The 19,997-nt window shown below is 41.0% G+C and overlaps 1 protein-coding gene across 1 annotated transcript; it reads right to left on the reverse strand.

The window, feature by feature from the left end:
- Window positions 1–902: 902 nt before the first annotated feature.
- Window positions 903–19,394, reverse strand: LOC120051155 (very-long-chain (3R)-3-hydroxyacyl-CoA dehydratase 1-like). Its single transcript, XM_038997863.1, has 7 exons — window positions 19,264–19,394; window positions 11,437–11,554; window positions 11,019–11,037; window positions 10,834–10,922; window positions 10,483–10,604; window positions 3,203–3,381; window positions 903–2,814 (listed from the first exon to the last, which is right to left on the reverse strand). The coding sequence occupies exons 1-7, from the start codon at window positions 19,380–19,382 to the stop codon at window positions 2,732–2,734; spliced, it is 729 nt and encodes a 242-aa protein (XP_038853791.1). The 5' UTR covers window positions 19,383–19,394; the 3' UTR covers window positions 903–2,731.
- Window positions 19,395–19,997: the final 603 nt, after the last annotated feature.

Below are 19,997 nucleotides of genomic sequence, written 5' to 3' on the forward strand. Positions count from 1 at the left end.
GGAATGGTCTGTGGTTGTGAGGCCGATTGGACATACTGCCAAATTCTCTAAAACGACATTGGAGGCGGTTTATAGTGGAGAAATTAACATTATATTATCTGGCAGCAGCTCTGGTGGACATTCCTGTAGTCAGCATGTCAATTAAGCGCTCCCTCAAAACTTAAGACATCTGTGGCATTGTCTTGTGTGACTAAACTGCACATTTTAGAGTGGTCTTTTATTGTTCCCAGCACAAGGTGCACCTGTGTAATGATCATGCTGTTCAATCAGGTTTTTGATATGCCACACCTGCCAGGTGGATGGATTATCTTGGAGAAATGCTCACTATAACAGGGATGTAAACATATTTGTGCACACAATTTGAGAGAAATAAGCTTTTTGTGTGTATGAAAAATGTCTGGGATCTTTTATTTCAGCTCATGAAACATGGGACCAACACTTTACATGTTGCGTTTATATTTTTGTTTAGTATACTTAGGGCTCTATTCAATCCACATCGCGGAAGTTCAGTTTACAGCATGATTGAAATTTAAAGGCAACTGCATTAGCGGAGACCGCATTCACGGTAAACACTGCATATGTCGGCTCAATCGGAAATTACCTTTAAATTTCTATATGTCGCGGAATCTGTAAAGCTATATCATATGATCTGGCGGTTGAACACCTATCCAGATGTTGCGAGTTCTGGCAGTGTAATATAGTCAGGCGAGAACACAGCACGTCTCTCGTACTGGAGATCTTGCCAGAGGTCTCATTTGCCTTTATGGTGCTAGGAAGTTGGTTCCATCCTTGGATCCACGTTTTTGTACTTACAGTACTTATAAGATACTGTACTGCATCTTCACATGTACTGTACATTTGTGGCTGGAAAAATAATAATTGTCCAGTGATTTTTGACATTGAGTTTTATTGTTTCTTTCTTGTCTAACCCTGATTCATAGCATTATGTCAATTAATTCAGTACACTGTAGCACGGGGCCCGATATCACAGTGCATACAATTCGATGAACATGTCAAGTTGTACATCTTTTCCCCAAAACATTTCACATTCTGTTTTCCGTTCCTATCTCCATCCCAATTTCCGGTTTCTCCTTCAGCTGCACAGAAGTTTGAAACGATCTGACACAGTAGCACCTTTTAGTAGAGGGAATCTAACACTAACGACCAGTACAATACCAACCAGGACAATGGGATCCTGAACACAGATTTTTAAACATAAAGAACAAAACAGTGACTAACTGAAGACTGTGAGAGCTCAGAAATAATTTCTCTCTTATCTTCTGTTTTCTAAGTTGGCTTGAACTTTTTAAAAAACAAGCGCTTTTCTGTAGTTGTAACCTTGTTTAAGATGCACACTTGTAAATACATTTGACTGAGCTCTTGGTAAACATTAAAGCAACATGGAGAGAACATTAGGAAAACAAGTTTAACATGTTTGAGCAGTCTCAGGTACACCTAAAGTACTAATAACATTCAATACAAGTGTATTACTGCCTTACAAAGCATATAATATTGCCAACCAGGTGATATGTGAATAAATTAAGTAATTCTTCAAATGATCCGATCTGTGCATAAAATAGCCTACTAATGTTGCTGTTTCACATTGTTTACAAATAAAGTACAACACACATAAACCAAGGAAGCAGCATATTACCAAAATGTCTGTTTATTGTCGAGGTATAATACGTCTACGCATAATTGTTTATATTTTTTTTTAGCTTCTGTCTAGTCATTGTTGCCACACGCTATTTACGTATAAAATCACTGTGGTGGAAAACGCTTATAAATTCTGAAAAAAATAAATAGCCGATTGAGAAAAAAAACTGCTCAGGGGACTCAACGATCATCTCTCCTCCTCCATTCTTCCATATCACCACTTCCTGGTTCCCTTGAACTTCCTCTATCTTGCACTGAAGGTGGGTGCAGTTTGTATCTGCTGTGTGGTTGACTCAATGCACAGCAGGCGCCTTCCAGTATTATGTTTTTAGCAGGTGTAGAAGGTAATCAGTGTAGTATTATGTTTTTAGCAGGTGTAGAAGGTAATCAGTGCAGTATTATGTTTTTAGCAGGTGTAGAAGGTAATCAGTGTAGTATTATGTTTTTAGCAGGTGTAGAAGGTAATCAGTGCAGTATTATGTTTTTAGCAGGTGTAGAAGGTAATCAGTGCAGTATTATGCTATCAGGTTGCAGGGTTTCAGTGCAGTATGCTGTGGCCACGCTGGCTGGTGGATTCAGTGCTTTCTCTTTCTGGGGATCTAGATCTCTACACCTGGACAGTGAAGACACAGTGGAACCCACAATGATGGGTGCGCAGCATTATGTTCCAGTTTTGCGATGATAATGATTCCGGCTAGAGATGATATTTATTCATTCTTTCCACAATGATGACTATTCCAGTTCTGTAATGATTCCTCTCGTTGATTGATGAGTTTGGTGATGACTGATTCAGTGATGATTCTGATGACTGTTATTCCTGTTGGGTTATGATTTCTCTCGCAGCACTGTATTTAGTCCAGTTGGGTTATTGTGGTGACTGTGATGTTTAATTCTTTTTCCGTGATTATTACATGGCTTTTCCGGCGATGTTAGTATTCGTCTGACTCTCCCGGTCCATTTTGTTGCATGTGGGGTGCGGTGGAGCGCGGTACCAAAGGTGAATGGATGTGGCGGCAGGGGAGCTGTGCACACTCGCTGTCCCAAAACGAACGCCAGGTGCTGGACTGAGGCGGTTCTACTCATCCTTCTCTACTATGATCTCCCCAAGAAGCACCTTTCTCCTCTGACGGAGCATGTGGAAGTAGAGCTGTGGGAACACTAGGAGAGAGAGAGACGAGGGGAGAGGAGAGAAGAGAGCGAGAGCTATTTACCCAACAATCTAAACACTTATCCAGTCCAGATCAATATTTTAACAAAGAGTCTTCAGGGAAGTTCTCAGGGCTGGGATATAGGTGAGTATTGGGTCTAGATCTAGTATCCAACTAGCCATAAAAGACAGAAATGCACTTGAACATCATTTTTGTTAGCTCAAACACTAGGTCCTACTAATTATTCAAAACATCCCGAAAACAATTCCAAATTAACAACAGCGGTCACAAACTACTGAACAATTCTGCTGGTCAAAACAAGAGACCGTGAAGACCCATGAGTAACTAACGTCCACCTATAGGCTGAACATACAAACACGTTGTACGTTGCTGCTTACATGGGATATAGGAGAGCATGACGATAATGAGGAAGTAGTAGTAGTCAAAGGAGACGTTATACTTGTTGGGGAGCCTCATGGACAACATTCCGGTTTTGCGAACATATGGCAGAGCAGTGTAAATGGTCAGGAGTTCTCCGGCCACTCCGAGAGGGTACATGATGATAAACATGTTGTATCTGACAGGGAGAGGAGAGTCATTATTAACACACACAGAGGCATGCACGCACGCATGTACACACATACACACTATTCAGCTCAGGGGCCGTGTAGCAAAGAACAACTGAAAACACAAATTCACACTGTTGGATTACTGCACTGCAAAATGAAGAATTAGGCCACTAATTGGCTGATAACAAAAACATATCAGCTGTCACTTTGGTAATCGAAACACAGTGGTTCCCAACCGTTTTCGGCTACTGTACCACCAACGGAATTTTGCTCTGCTCGGTGTACCCCTGAAGTACACTCTCATGTACATTTGACCAGTAAGCCTATGCTATCATGAGTTTCATAAGTCTTCTCCCCAGTGGTCCAAGTATCCCTGGTTGGGAACCACTGTCTTAACACACCGACACCAGAACAACATTAGACATTAGACTTGCAGTAGGTTATTCTTCACCTTACACTATAAAACATTTATTGTAATTTTTACAATAAATGACTGGCAGCAAAGTAGCCAGTAGTAATTTACTGTACATTTACAGTAAATTACTGGTAGCACAGAAGCCAGTAAATTACTGTAGACTTACATGACATTTACTGTAACCACATTTACAGCATATTACTGGAACACCTGACTACATTAACATGCTGTATTTCTAGAATTTACAGTGCATTAATGGAAGCACAGTGGTTAGTAAACTGTTGCAAATTTACAGTGCAGGTAGCTAGTGCCAATGACGAGCATTATATCTGTTACATGTATTTGATATAGGTATTTCAATACTTTCAATACCCATTTTGTAATTTGTATTTCACTGGCCTGAACTACAATTCATGCAGCCTATTTTGTAAAAGTTTCATTAGAATACATGTATTTTGTATTTTCCAATACAAATGTATATACTTGCAAGTAGCCCGCTTAACTACAACATTCTCAGTAATGATAACATACTTTTTTTACTTGCTATGACTGTGGTATATTCTTGTTTACCTTACACTGACTGTAAGTCGCTCTGGATAAGAGTGGGGGTGGCAGGTAGCCTAGTAGATAGAAAGTTGGGCCAGTAACCGAAAGGTTGCTCAGATTGAATCCCCGAGCTGACAAGGTAAAAATCGTGCGTTCTGCCCCTGAACAAGGCCAGCATGCCGGAGTCACCTCTTCACTGTTGACGTTGAGACTGGTGTTTTGCTGGTACTATTTAATGAAGCTGCCAGTTGAGGACTTGTGAGGCGTCTGTTTCTCAAACTAGACACTCTAATGTACTTGTCCTCTTGCTCAGTTGTGCACCGGGGCCTCCTACTCCTCTTTCTATTCTGGTTAGAGCCAGTTTGCGCTGTTTTGTGAAGGGAGTAGTATACAGTGTTGTACCAGATCTTCAGTTTCTTGGCAATTTCTCGCATGGAATAGCCTTCATTTCTCAGAACAAGAATAGACTGACAAGTTTCAGAAGAAAGTTCTTTGTTTCTGGTCATTTTTAGCCTGTAATCAAACGCACAAATGCTGATGCTCAAGTAGTCTAAAGAAGGACAGTTTTATTGCTTCTTTAAATCAGGACAACACTTTTCAGCTGTGCTAACATAATTGCAAAAGGGTTTTCTAATGATCAATTCGCCTTTTAAAATTATAAACTTGGATTAGCTAACACAAAGTGCCATTGGAACACAGGAGTGATGGTTGCTGTTAATGGGCCTCTATGTAGATATTTTAAAAAAATATCTGCCGTTTTCAGCTACAATAGTCATTTAGAACATTAACAATGTCTACACTGTATTTCTGATCAATTTTATGTTATTTTAAATGGACAAAAAAATGTGATTTTCTTTCAAAAACAAGGACATTTCTAAGTGACCCCAAACATTTGAACGGTAGTGTGTGTGTGTATATATATATATGAGTGTGCGACTATTTATTTTACATTTTTATAGCTTGCTGTTTATTCACCGTTAGTCAGCCTCTATACTAAATTATTTTCTCTGGGTGTGCGCCAGTTCATGCTTTTTATTAGACAATTGTATTTTAAGAAAATTACAGCAATTGCTATAAGTGAATATGTAATTACATATTACAGCATACCAATAAATATTTGGTGTCTCATATCACTTGCAGAGGCCTTACTTAACAAAGGCTTCTAAACTGGTAGGGACTACAGGTGAAAAGGACATGGCTAAACACTCACCCATTAAAGGTTTGAGACTTGCTGTCACTCTGACCTGTCCCCTATATACATTAATTGTTAGGGAAGTACTACCACATACCACTTAAATTGGTACAGCATTCTCACTAACGGGTGAAACAAGTATGGCTTCTTACAAGGCACACTTCAATGTGTTAATGAGCCACAACAAAACCATAGACTCACTAAAGGTTTTTAGCACTCCAAAATTACAGTATTGTACTGTATTCCGTGGGGGTGGTTCTGAATTACAGTAAGTTACTGGTAGCACAGTAGCCAGTAATTACTGTAGATTTACAGGAAAAGGTTTTTAGATTTAAAAAATACAGTATGGTAGTGTATTCTCATACTGAATTACAGTAAATTACTGGCAGCACAGTAGCCAGTAAGTTACTGTAGATTTACAAGACAAATACAAAAAAATATGGTATGGTACTGTATTTGGTGGGGCACCGCATTCTTAATAATTGGTGCAACAAGGCACGCCTCAAAATATGTTAATGAGCCAGAGATTATTTTCGCCGCCCACAACATTTTTCCACAATTCACAGTTTGCTGCTGTAAATATACAGAAAGACATGTAACACAGTACTGTAAAATGCTATTGTAATTTTACAGGAGTGTAGCAGAATGCCATTTAGCCCCCATAATGTATTTCTCATTACAGTACTGTACTATAGAATTATAGTAGCTAATTGTTAAAGTTTTGCTGTAAATTTACAGCAATTTGTTACAGTGTAGCTTTATGCAATGTCAACTATGGCGGTGTCCCAAATGGCTCCCTATTCCCTATATAGTGCACTACTTTTGATCAGGGCCCATATACGGCTCTAGGAATAGTGTGTCATTTGGAATGTCCCAAAAGGATCAGCTCCATTAATGATTTTCAAAGTGTTTTAACATTATTGTATTTCTGCACATCATGAACAATTCTTAAAAAATTCTGCACATCATGAGAAATTACCGGTATTCAAACACTGTGGCGCTGTTTCCCGGACACAGATTAAACCTAGTCCCGGACTTAAAAAACACTTTCAATGGGGATGTTTAAAGTCCCAGTGCAGTTTAGAACGCGATTTCCACACCATGAGGTTGGAATAATACTGTGAAATTGTGAATACATTTTGGTGTAAGAGCTGTTTGAAAAGACTGCCTGAAATTTCAGTTTGTTTTGGAGGGATGGAATTTTCACCAGGCGGCAAATTAGTTAGGCCAATAAGAAAGAGAGTTCCAAACCTCTCTGCCAATAACAGCTAGTGTTCTGTTTTCCCCTCCTCACCAGGCCACTCCCAGACAGTCCTAACAAAATTGTTGCTTGTGAAATTGCTCTTTGCCAAGAAGCTATTTTTGACCATTTTAATTTAAAACAAATCACAGTAAGGTACTTAATTGTTACCCAGAAATGATTTGATATTGAGATAAAAATGGCTGCATTGGTTAATAATCAACCCAGAAATATTTATTTTATAACACCACTGTATTCAATTCCAAAAGGGTACAAAAATGTAGGGGAAAACAAACCAGTCGGTTATCAAAGGAGAGGGATCTATATATGTGGAGACGGCGGTGCGTAAGAATCCTGAATTTACTCAATAACGTGGCGGCGGTACTGGGGAGTGTCTCGGAGGATGTGAGAGAAATGTTGGGCGAGCATTCCATGCCCAAAACAGATGGTCTTAAAAACAGGAGCAGCTGAATATGAGCCCCTCTCCCCCCCCTGTGTGGGCCTGGCTGCTCCCCTCCCTGTGTAAATTAACCCCTTAGAACACTTGGAGGGGAATGGGGAAAGGGGGAGGACAAGAGAGGGGGAGAACGGGGGCTAAACTAACTGATCAAGACAAGGGAAGCAAACCTGCAAGCCAAAGAGACCTGTCGTACATGTAAAAAATAAATATTGAATGAACCGTACTGCGGTCACAGGAACAAGACCTGACTTGCTGAAGTCACTGAAAAAGCAGGAGTCTCATTGTCACCCCACTTCATAGCCACTGCACAGCCAATAAACGGTGTATGTCTCTAATCAAATTTTTAGACATTCATATTTTGAACGGAAAGAAGCATGCTCTTAGCAATAGGATCCCAGGACTATGGGTCGGTCGGATTGCTTCCCACGTGTGTAGTCTGCATTCTTCCCCAGTGCTCACATTTCATATGAGGGCCCTCAGATATGCGAGGCTGACAGTTACACATCACTACTGCCCCTGATAGGCCCACGTTATGTCACCAGTCTGCTGACAGCGGCAGTAAATAGAGGTTTTTATGAGTGTCGTGTATAATGACAGACATGAGAAATTGGCATTTTTACTACAGCACTGCTTAGCTGTTGGACTGGGGTCTAACAGACACCTGACCCCCTGTCACCATCAGCTGATGCCATGTGTTAAAGTACACACATTTAAATAGTACTAGATTGGGGTTTTTTGGCTTCCATTGCGGAATTGTCTTGAGTGCTATATATATATATATGTTTTATTTTTTTGAAGATTCAATAAATACTCATAAGGTTTTAAATGGAACCTGTAAGGTGCTATAAATAACCCTAAGGTTCTATAAAGAAACATAAAAAAAAGCTTCTATATAGCAACAAAAAAAAAGGGTTCACTATGGTAACAACCATTTTTGGGGCTATATACAGTAGAATCCTTTTTTTAATGGCTCTTTATAGGAGAATGTTCATACAAAATAACCTCTCAATCTTAAAATTCCATGTGATATTATTATGTTAACTGACGATTTGAATCAAGAAAGCTACCTTTGGAACAGCTGGGGGTCCCGAGAAGAGAATTGACAGCCACTGACTGATTTAGTCAACCATTCTTAATTGACACAAGGCCATACATGAGTCTTTCACAAAACACTGTCACTAGCCATAGTGATATATAATATTTAATTGCGTAACACAACACATTACATTAGATCAACTGGAATGAAACTCTCACTCACGGTTGCACAAAAAGAGCTGTGAGCCACCTCCACTACCTTTTAATTATCACTAAAAGAGCAAAGAATCCTTTTGTGCACTGTAAAGAACCATTGAAGGGCTCAAAAGGGTTGCGTGAGTCATTATGGTTCCACATAAAACCATCACCCTTACCAAATAACCCCACGTTTTTTTGTGTGTAGTTGTTTGCGTATGTCTGAGACTGAAGCGCAGATCTGGGTTGAAATACTACACTGAACTAAAATATAAATGCAACATGTAAAGTGTTGGTCCCATGTTTCATGAGCTGAAATAAAAGATCTCAGAAATTTTCAACCGCACCAAAATATTATTTCTCTCAAATTCTGTGCTGAAATTCATTTACATCCCTGTAAGTGAGCATTTCTCCTTTGCCAAGATAATCCATCCACCTGACAGGTGTGGCATATCAAAAAGCTGATTAAACAGCATGATCGTTACACAGCTGCACCTTGTGCTGGGGACAATAAAAGGCCACTCTAAAATGTGCAGTTTTGACACATAACACAATGCCACAGTCTCATGTTTTGAGGGAGCGTGCAATTGGCATGCTGGCTGCAGGAATGTCCACCAGAGCGACTTCATCTCGGGACTAACAACACCCGTGCCAATATATCCTCCAAACACCAGCTTCTTGGGCATTATCACTTAAATACATTACACCCAGCCAATAAAAAAAGTTATCCTTTATGACATTGAGGATAATGTCACTCTTCTCTTGACCAGGACCAAAGTATCAAGCGTCTCAGAGTAGGAGTGCTGATATAGGATCAGCTCCCCGCTGTCCAAGTCCAGTGCCTTGCAAAAGTATTCATCCCCCTTGGCGTTTTTGCTATTTTGTTGCATTACAACCTGTAATTTAAATTTATTTTTATGTGGATTTCATGTAATGCACATACAAAAAATAGTCCAAATTGGTGAAGTGAAATTAAAAAAATTACTTGTTTAAAATTAAAAACGAAGAAGGGGTGCGTGCATCCACTAAGCAAGGGGTACCACCAAGCAAGTGGCACCATGAAGACCAAGGAGCTCTCCAAACAGGTCAGGGACAAAGTTGTGAAGAAGTACAGATTAGGGTTGGGTTATAAAAAAATATTCAAAACTTTGAACATCCCACGGAGCACCATTAAATCCATTATTAAAGAAATGGAAAGAATATGGCACCACAACAAACCTGCCAAGAGAGGGCCGCCCACCAAAACTCACAGACCAGGCAAGGAGGGCATTAATCAGAGAAGTAACAAAGAGACCAAAGATAACCCTGAAGGAGCTGCAAAGCTCCACAGCGGAGATTGGAGTATCTGTCCATAGGACCACTTTAAGCCATACACTCCACAGTGTTGGGCTTTACGGAAGAGTGTCCAGAAAAAAGCCATTGCTTAAAGAAAAAAATCTTACCCATTGTGAAAACTGATCCTTAATGAGCATAGAGATGCTTGATACATATGGCCCCGGAATAAATCAGAATCCCTGCACTGATAGTGTCACCACATTTTCTCCAATCTCTGATCTGAATGCTTATCAATGCCTGATCACCTCCCATGTAATCCATCAATTACCCATAACCGTCTCCTAGCGCATAAATCAAAGTGATAATGCCAGAGTACTAAGCGTTAGCGATTAGGTCAACCAACGTCCATAGAAAATGGCTAACAAGGTGCTAATCAATAAACAACACACTCATGCTGATCACATGCTGTATGGTTATGAGCAAGGAGATACCTTCCCCACGCTACTACTGTATTCCCTGTGACATCACAATACTGATGTGAAACCAGTCTGTCTGTAGTGGGAAGCATGCCACGGCAAACACCAATCAAACCAGACCAACATTCCAAGAACTGCGACAGCCCCGGACACCCCTGGGCGTTTGCATGCAGCTTACTGATGCTGAGAACGCTCGGCATCAGCAAGGTGCACGTAAACGCCCTGGACCAGAGCTACCCAAAACCCAGCCCTCCCATCCCTATCCCCATCTCCACCTGGCCCATTTGATGAAGTATGGCAGGTGGTTGAGCAGATTGAATGTATAGAAGGAATATCTGGTAATCTCTGTAAACGTCCAAACGGCCAAGAAGAGGATTACACTTTCTTCGTTCTGGATCTTCCAACAAAGAACGGAACAAAACAAGGAGGGAGAAGATAGTTAACACTTAAGGGGGTCCATGTTGAACAGTAGGACACTACTACAGTTGGCCGCCAGGGGGGTCAGCTTTCCGTTCCCCAATCCTAAACTTAACCATTATTGGGGAAAATGCTAAACTGATCCAAGACCAGTGTCTCTGGGGAACTTCACCTCACACCAACTCCAACTCCATAAATGAGATAGTCACCTGTTTGATGCTGTTGGTGATGAACCACACCATGAAGATTCGTGAACATACTTGAACCCCGGTCACAATTACAGAGGTCCTCACGATTCCTATACGACGAGAACCATGGAAATCAACATTAACGTCAGAAGTAGGAGATCTGGTTATATTCACATTGCATGGTTGTCATTCAAGACCATACATACCGATTGCACAATGCACCACCTGAAAGACAACAAATAAGAATCAGTGACTCGTGGCCTTGGGTGGTCTAGCGGTCTAAGCCGCTGCCTCTGGAGTACATGTATGATATACCGCTGCCAGCATGTATTAGAATCCGGCCCATTGCACTTTTAGAACTCCATGTTTCTCTAACGCATAACCAAACAAAATACTTAAAAAACAGAATCAGGTGAATTATCTCTTCTCACTTCTTAGTATTAACCAAGGATCTCAGTATCAAAGCTCAGCTTCAGAGTATTTAAAGCTCACATTAGAAGGATCTTACCAATCATTTCAGCGTTTAACTGTTTTATAATCTGTTTTCATGGAACACTTTGAGACGAGTGGGTGTTTGTGTGAATGTGGCTACTAGTGAACTATGATGATATTTCAGAAACTCACCTCAACTAACGCAATGGTCTGGAAAAACTTGAGTGTCCTTGCTATACTTTTGTACAGACCCTTGTGTGTGCCTTTCTGGATGTAGAAGCGCATCATTGCCATAGCCAAAACCAGCCACCTGGAAAAGAGACAATATTTACAACATCTGAAACGACTTTAATGCTAAATACAGTTTAAGTGTGCATGAGAAGGACAAAGATTACTTAATAGATACACTATATATACAAAAGTATGTGTATAAAATCGAGCACACAGCCCTGCAATCTCCATAGACAAACATTGGTAGTAGAATGTCCTTACTAAAGAGCTCCGTGACTTTCAATGTGGCACCATCATAGGATGCCACCTTTTCAACAAGTCAGTTTGTCACGTTTCTTCCCTGCTAAAGCTGCCCCGGTCAACTGTAAGTGCTGTTATTGTGAAGTGGAAACGTCTAGGAGAAACAACGGTTCAGCCGTGAAGTGGTAGGCCACACAAGCTCACAGAACGGGACCAGTGAGAGCTGAAGTGCCTAAAAATGTTCTGTCCTCGGTTGCAACACTCACTAACGCGTTCCAAACTGCCCCTGGAAGAAACATCAGCACAAGAACTGTTCAACGGGAGCTTCATAAAATGGGTTTCTATGGCCGAGCAGCCGCACACAAGCCTAAGATCACCATGTGCAATGCCAAGCGCCGGCTAGAGTGATGTAAAGCTCGCCACCATTGGATTCTGAAGCTGTGGAAATGCGCTCTCTGGAGTGATGAATCACGCTTTACCATCTGGCTGTCCGACAGATGAATCTGGGTTTGGCGGATGCCAGGAGAACGCTACCTGCCCTAATGCATAGTGCCAACTGTAAAGTTTGGTGGAGGAGGAATAATGGTCTGGGGCTGTTTTTCATGGTAGATCCAGTGAAGGGAAATCTTAATGCTACAGCATACAATGACATTCTAGACAATTCTGTGCTTCCAACTTTGCGGCAACAGTTTGGGGAAAGCCCTTTCCTGTTTTAGTATGACAATGACCCCATGCACAAAGCGAGGTCCATACAGAAATTGTTTGTCAAGATCGGTGTGGAAGAACTTGACTGACCTGGAACGCCGACTGCGAGCCAGACCTACTCGCCCAACATCCGTGCTCGACCTCACTAATGCTCTTGTGGCAGAATGGAAACAAGTCCCGGCAGCAATGTTCCAACATCTAGTGGAAAGCCTTCCCAGAAGAGTGGAGGCTGTTATAGCATATTAATGCCCATGACTTTGGAATGAGATGTTCACTGATGTATTGTACCACTTTAGAGTTAGAGCTCAAAAGTTATTGGTTCAATCACTTTGTTCCCATAGTTAAGGTTGGGGTTTTTAGCTTTTTCGGTCTCAACTTTTATGACCTAACCTACTTGTGTGTGATTGTTGACCTATGTAGTTTTCCAGTACTATTGTCAGCAAGTAGCATTGACACCAGCTAAACTTGTATGCCTCATCACCAATGATGCGTCCCAAATGGCACCATATTCCTCACATAGACACTACTTCTGACCAGGGCTCTAGTCAAAAGTAGTGCACTATGTAGTGAATAAGGTGCCATTTGGGACGCAACCACAGCGTCAGTTGGGGAAACAGCAAGGGCCAACTCCCTTCTACACGACATCTAAGGCCTTGTACACACTGCAGGCCTTAATATTCAAATCAGTATTGTTTTTCAAATCCGTTTTGGAGTACTGACTGTCCAAACATCAAGTTACAAGTGATTTAATCAGATGTGTGTGTGTTCAGACAACAGTCATTTGCTATCCTGGCTACGCTAGTTGTCATAGTAACAATGTGTGTGTGTGCAGTGGTGTAGGCTGATTGGTGGTGGTGCTCATACTTTTTATCCCTTAGAAGTTATGTAGCAAGCTAAGGTGACAACAATGCCTGCCATGGACGTATCCCAGTTGCTTTGAATGTTCAAAAATCATAGTGTAAGAACACTTGAAAGTTGGATCATATCCTTTGAGGCTTTAAAAAAACGAGTCCTTTTTGGCTAGCCACAGCAGTCACTTAACTAGCTAAGGAGCTGTTTCTCGTTCGAGCACATTTGTTTGTAAACAATTAACAAGCTAGTTACCTACCACATGTTCTTGTCAAACTGTCAACAGAGTAGCTACTGTAGCAAGCACTGAGATATGGCAAATAAAATCTAAAAACCACTTGAGGGCAAATATATCAGATTTGTCTATTCAGACGAGTCGCATGGTCAGGAATCACGAAGGTGGTTTGAAATGTGGCTTGAAATATCTGATTGCATGTGTTTTTTGGCTGTTCAGACTGCAGGAAAAATAACAGATTTGAATTGGATATGAATTATTTATTTTTTTGTCACTTCAAATTGCCAATGTGAACAAGACTTTGTCTCTAGCCTGGTACTTCACAATAATCTATTTATACTGTACATCAGTCATTACAGCACAGCTATAAGCCAGACAGAATGTAAACACAGAATGCTTGGAAAAACACTTGTTTGGTTACTACATGATTCCATATGTGTTATTTCATAGTTTTGATGTATTCACTATTATTCTACAATGTAGAAATTAGTACAAATAAAGAAAAACCCTGGAATGAGTCGGTGTGTCCAAACTTTTGGCTGGTACTGTATATGTGAATAATGAATGAACATTTTTCAAGGAAATCACTGAACAATCTGGTGCAGACACCATTTGTATCTACAATGAAGTACGGTATGTTTAATATGTAGAGCTCTATACTAAATACAATGGGATCTTTATTGGTCTATTACAATCAGGATACAACACAAATATCTCACAGTAATAAGACCAATAGGTCCTTGTGACCTTTCTGTATAATTATGTTTGAATCAAAATACATGTTTTAGTATTTATACTGAGCAAAAATATAAACGCAACATGTAAAGTGTTGGTCCCATGTTTCATGAGCTGAAATGAAAGATTGCAAAAATGTTCCACACGAACAAAAAGCTTGTTTCTCTCAAATTTTGTGCACGAATATGTTTACATTCCTGTTTGTGAAATTGTTTGTTTTGCCAAGATAATCCATCCACCTAACAGGTGTGGCATGTAAAATTAGCTGATTAAACAGCATGATCATTACACAAGTGCACCTTGTGCTGCGGACAATAAAAGGCCTGTCTAAAATGTGCATTTTTGTCACACAACACAATGCCACAGATGTCTTAAGTTGAGGGAGCATGCAATTGGCATGCTGACTGCAGGAATGTCCACCAGAGCTGTTGCCAGAGAATGCAATGTTAATTTCTCTACCATAAGCAGCCTGCAATGTCGTTTTAGAGAATTTGGCAGAACGTCCAACTGGCCTCACAACCGCAGACCACATGTAACCAGGCCAGCCCATGACCTCCACATCCGGCTTCTTCACCTGCGGGATCGTCTGAGATGAAACTGTGGGTTTGCACAACCGATTAATTTCTGCACAAACTGTCAGAAACTGTCTCAGGGAAGCTCATCTGCGTGCTCGTTGTCCTCACCAGGGTTCTGACCTGTCTGCAGTTTGGCGTCGTAACTGACTTGAGTGGGCAAATGCTCACCTTTGAAATAGCCACTGGCATGCTGGAAAAGTGTGCTCTTCGCGGATTAATCCCTGTTTCAACTGTACTGGGCAGTATGGCATTGTGTGGTCAATTGTGGCAGTGGGGTTATGGTATGGGCAGGCATAAGCTAAGGACAACGAACACAATTGCATTTTATCGATGGCAATTTGAATGCTGTGAGATACCGTGACGAGATCCTGAGGCCCATTGTAGTGCCATTAATCCGCCGCCATCACCTAATGTTTCAGCATGATAATACACGGCCCCGTGTTGTAAGGATCTGTACTGAAAATGTCCCAGTTCTTCCATGGCCTGCATACTCGCCAGTTATGTCACCCATTGAGCATGTTTGGGATGCTTTGGATCGACATGTATGACAGCGTGTTCCAGTTCCCGCCAATATCCAGCCTCTTCGCACAGCCATTGAAGAGGAGTGGGACAACATTCCACAGGCCACAATCAACAGCTGGATCAACTCTTTGCGAAGGAGATGTGAAGCGCTGCATGAGACAAATGGTGGTCACACCAGATACTGACTGGTTTTCTGATCCACACCCCTACCTTTCTTTTAAGGTATCTGTGACCAACAGATGCATATCTGTATTTCCATTCATGTGAAATTCATAGATTGGGTCCCAATGAATGTATTTCAATTGACTGATTTTCTTATACAGTATGAACTGAAATTCAGTGAAATCTTTGAAATTGTTGAATGTTGCATTTCATATTTTTGTTCAATGTAATTGTGGGTCCGTTTTGAGGACCATTTAAAGCTAATTATCCATGGCTTTAGTCATGGGTAAAGATCAGGGTAAACAGAGGTGTGAGAGTTCTTGTACAGAACTTACACAGAAGACCAGGGGCTGTATGTATCATTCGTCTCAGAGTAGGAGTGCTGATCTGGGATCAGGTCCTCCCTGTCCATGTAATCTTTATTATTGGGATCTAAAGGGCAAAACTAATCCTAAATCAACACTCCTACCCTGAGACGCTTGATAAATACAGCCCCTTGTTGAGCTTTACAGAGGAAACAGACTGTGCTCTCTTTACATTCACTAGTCTACTAGGTCAGCTGTGCGACAGATCTCTGTGAAGGTATGTTTCTGAAGGTGTCTACGGGTATTGGCATACAGTTGTTCTTTTCCTCTAAAATAGGTAACTTTACAACACATTTTTTTATAGGATCACAAACACACAGTATTAGCAATGATGGAGGCCAAATTACATCATTTCCTCAACCGTATCCATTATTCCACTAAAGGTCTTTGCAGACTGCACGTCGGGTATCCAGTCTTTTACGATTATCCGTCACAGTGTGCGAGGTTACCAAATTAGAATCTTGATATCAACCTGGCCAGATTGTACAATTCGCTTCATTTCTGTCGTCACATTCTGCGACATTCTACGATTCCAGGTTAGGGTTTGGCCGGGGTAGGCTGTCATTGTAAATAATAATTTGTTCTTAACTGACTTGCCTAGTTAAATAAAAGTTTCAAAAAATATATCTAATAAAGAATTGGCTTGCGCATGTGCCAGCACCAGCAGCACAAGCCTCACTCTCTGCACGAGAAGAGTTCAGAAAAATATATGCATTTTAGAAATAGTTTTCACATACAAACTTTATATGTCCGAACTCGGAAGCGAATAAGCTTCCCCAAAATAACATGGTCGCTGTGGTAGAACGTTTATTTTGATTGCATTTATCAAAATCCCATCAGTAGCCTGATTTCAGATGTGTCATGTAGGCTAAACAAGTTTATTTGGGAAATCGTTCTTCTTTCACAGCATCTGGAACGTTTAAATCAAACTATTATATTAATATGACTATTCACAATAATCGTATTGTGTGCATACTCAATGCCGGCCGGGTTCCTATTGGTCAGTCACCGAGATCGGCTTGTAACACCAGTCACACTTACGTCACACGATAAAGACAAACAAATTCTAACACTGACTGAACTTTGTCGCAGCCTAAGCAGGTAGTGGTTCTTAAATCGGCAGACCTAGACCATCACAATGAACGAGCGTAGACGTTCAACAATCGTTTACGACATAAGAATTTGCCCATGACGTGGACATTTCATCTGGGACGGCAAAATCGTGGCACAAAAAGGCTAAAATCGCAGTCTGCAAAGGCCTCAAATTGAAATCACAATTTTTTTGTCACATTTTGACGTCCCTCATTTAGATAATTGAAAAATAGCTTGTGTAAGAACACAAGGTGAGAGGAGGGTATCTGCAGGAACCTGTAAATGTGTGTGACTGGTAATTGGTGGAGAGTGAGTGGGAATTTTCTACAATCACACCTTGATTCGGTATTCATGAGTAAACGGGCTCATAGTAGGATTAGTCCTAGGACATTACACGACATCGTCTAAATCCGACGAGGTGTCAAGTGCCCATGTAAATCTCCACCGTTTATGTGATGTTTCAGAGTGTACCTTGAAGTTAAATCAAACTTTGTCAGGGATTAGTGAGACATACACTACTGCCACCACCTGTTATAAAGGGATGTGCTTCTGCTAAACCAGATTGATCTGATACTTTTGCAGCGACTGCTGTAGCCTAGTGGCTACTGTTCAGTGTTTGAGCTCAGGTGCTAGGTCGATGGGTCAAGTGCTCAAGCTGTGCAACAAGTGTATTATCTGTTTGAAGACACAATCTGTTTGAAAAATCAACATCATTTAGGACCTACTGAATACAACTACTTCAGTTTATTACCTGAGAGTACATTACTATTGTATTGCAAATATATGATCTCTGTCTCAGCACAATAATTCATGAGGGTTTATTTGATGCTAATTAAATGAATGGGGTTTAGGACTTACAAAACGGTTCTGTTACTAACAGTTACTATTGTTACGGCTTTCATATTCCTCCTCCTCGGACGAGGAGAGGCGAGAAGGATCGGACCAATACGCGGAGTGGTTAGTGTCCATAATTTATTAGCATCGAACTGAACACTATATGAAGCAAGATAACAAAAAGAAAATCAAACCGACAAACAGTCCCGTGTGGCACAACGACTACACGGAAGACAAACACCCACAAAACACACGTGAAACCCAGGCTGCCTAAGTATGATTCTCAATCAGGGACAACGATTGACAGCTGTCTCTGATTGAGAATCATACCCGGCCGAACACAAACATCCCAACATAGAAAATCAAACATAGACAAACCCACCCAACTCACGCCCTGACCAACTAAATAAATACAAGAAAAAGGAAAACAGGTCAGGAACGTGACAACTATCATATAAAGATGATTGGATAATATAGGTGTAGGTTAGTGCTATCATTTGGAGAGAAGGGACAAATGTACACACATGATTTAAAATGTCAATGAATAGTTTGATTCCAATAGTCACTATTTTAACAGCTCTTTGACGGTTTGAATCAACATTGGTATATGTTTACTCTGATCATGTACAGGGGCTTAGAACTACCTCAGTGCGCATGTCTCTTGAACTAGGTAACTGAACCTAGTTTTCACACCTTCATGTAATACTAAAATACCCATTATGTGAGTAGCAGACGACAAATGGGAGCTACAGTACAATGAGTGTAAGTGGAGAAAACATGGCTCCAACAGCTCCATAAATGCGCATTTTACGCATATCTCCAAAAAGTGCCATTCTCAGTTCAAGTGACCCAGACCAATGAAAATGAACTTAAGACACTATCAACAGCTTAATAAATCATTGAAAACTTGACAGCTATTAAATTAAGTTCGTTTTGTGTGTTCATTACAAGGACTATACGAACACCAAGTGAAATAATTGCGTCATCGCGCCCGCGCACTTTGTAGCGCATAAACTTGCAGTTATTAAAATCTGCTTATTGGGCATTTCACTCGCCCAAACCGAAGCTCCAGTGTCAGCGCGCTGTCTATACTTATCACTGCAACTGTCGAGGTAGTGCTGGGCATGACGCTGACAAAGTGTAATCGACCGTATTTGGAAAGGCTGAACCCGCGCCGGGGGCCGCACTTGTAACGCCGTTATTTTCACTAAAAAGATCCACATATTGATTATTTGAGAATTGTCTACTTGGACACCCTACCTATCAAGTCTTTTACATTTATTTTGCTCACTGTTCAAACTTCATGGGCGCTGTCTGTCACTAAATTCGGCAACAGATTGGGCACTTGCACTGTCAGAGACACCGCGGACCTATAAACAGCCACACGCGCTTGCTCACAGCGCTCTGGTGCATAACGAAGTTTTAAGGGAGTGGCTACTTTATAACCAGCGATAGGGCAGAATAATTGACATACCCGGCCGTCATGGCGATGTTGTAAAATGTAAGCCATGCGACAGCGATGGCACTTTTCGTCCTCTTCTTGTTGTTGTTTTCTTTCTCTTCAACCGAGCCGTCCTCCTCCGTGGACGCCATGGTACGTACGGGGGACAGAGTGGGAAAGTCAGAAACGCTGCGCAAGCGCGATTTGGGGCAGCAGGGTCATGCATCCATGTATCCACGACACCCCTCTCGCGGGACTATTGCTTCACAAGTGCGTGTGGTGGCAAGTCCATAAGGAAAGTCCCACTGTCGATGAGTCATTCAATCAAACATTTGACCCATAGCGACACTACCAGTAGGCCTTCATTAGAACAATTTAATGTAACTGTAACTGTTCATTAATTCTTGACTACATTCGTTTGAAATGGTAATTACATACATTTATTATTAAAAATAAAAGTCGTTTTGTAGCCTGATGAACAGTTTAGGCCTACATTGATAACAAGACGTTTGATGTCATCCTAATCCTCTGTGCCATACATATTAGTCTTCTCAAATCTATAAATACCAATCCATTTAAAATAGCTTCAGCTTGTTTTAAGTGTGGATAAATAGATAGGCAATTGGGGCGTTCAACTTCAAAAAAAATGTGTCCTTCAACATCACTAATCCAAATGATCTCCACTTTATGTTGAATTTTCTTTCAGATCTCTTCCCAATCTCTGATCTCTTTCAGATTTACAGTAGGGTACTGCCCTCTGCCTTCAG

This window comes from Salvelinus namaycush, chromosome 7 (genome assembly GCF_016432855.1).
Source record: "Salvelinus namaycush isolate Seneca chromosome 7, SaNama_1.0, whole genome shotgun sequence".
Lineage (NCBI taxonomy): Eukaryota > Metazoa > Chordata > Actinopteri > Salmoniformes > Salmonidae > Salvelinus > Salvelinus namaycush.

Bases quoted from the DNA above. Each gene is read 5' to 3' on its own strand.
- LOC120051155 (XM_038997863.1), bottom strand. From the start codon at position 19,382: ATGGCGTCCACGGAGGAGGACGGCTCGGTTGAAGAGAAAGAAAACAAC. The intron at 3,382-10,482 runs GTGGAGATGGGG...TCTCCCTGTCAG, and splicing joins TACTTCATCAAATGGGCCAG to ATACAACATGTTTATCATCA. The intron at 2,815-3,202 runs GTAAGCAGCAAC...TCTCTCTCCTAG, and splicing joins CATGCTCTCCTATATCCCAT to TGTTCCCACAGCTCTACTTC.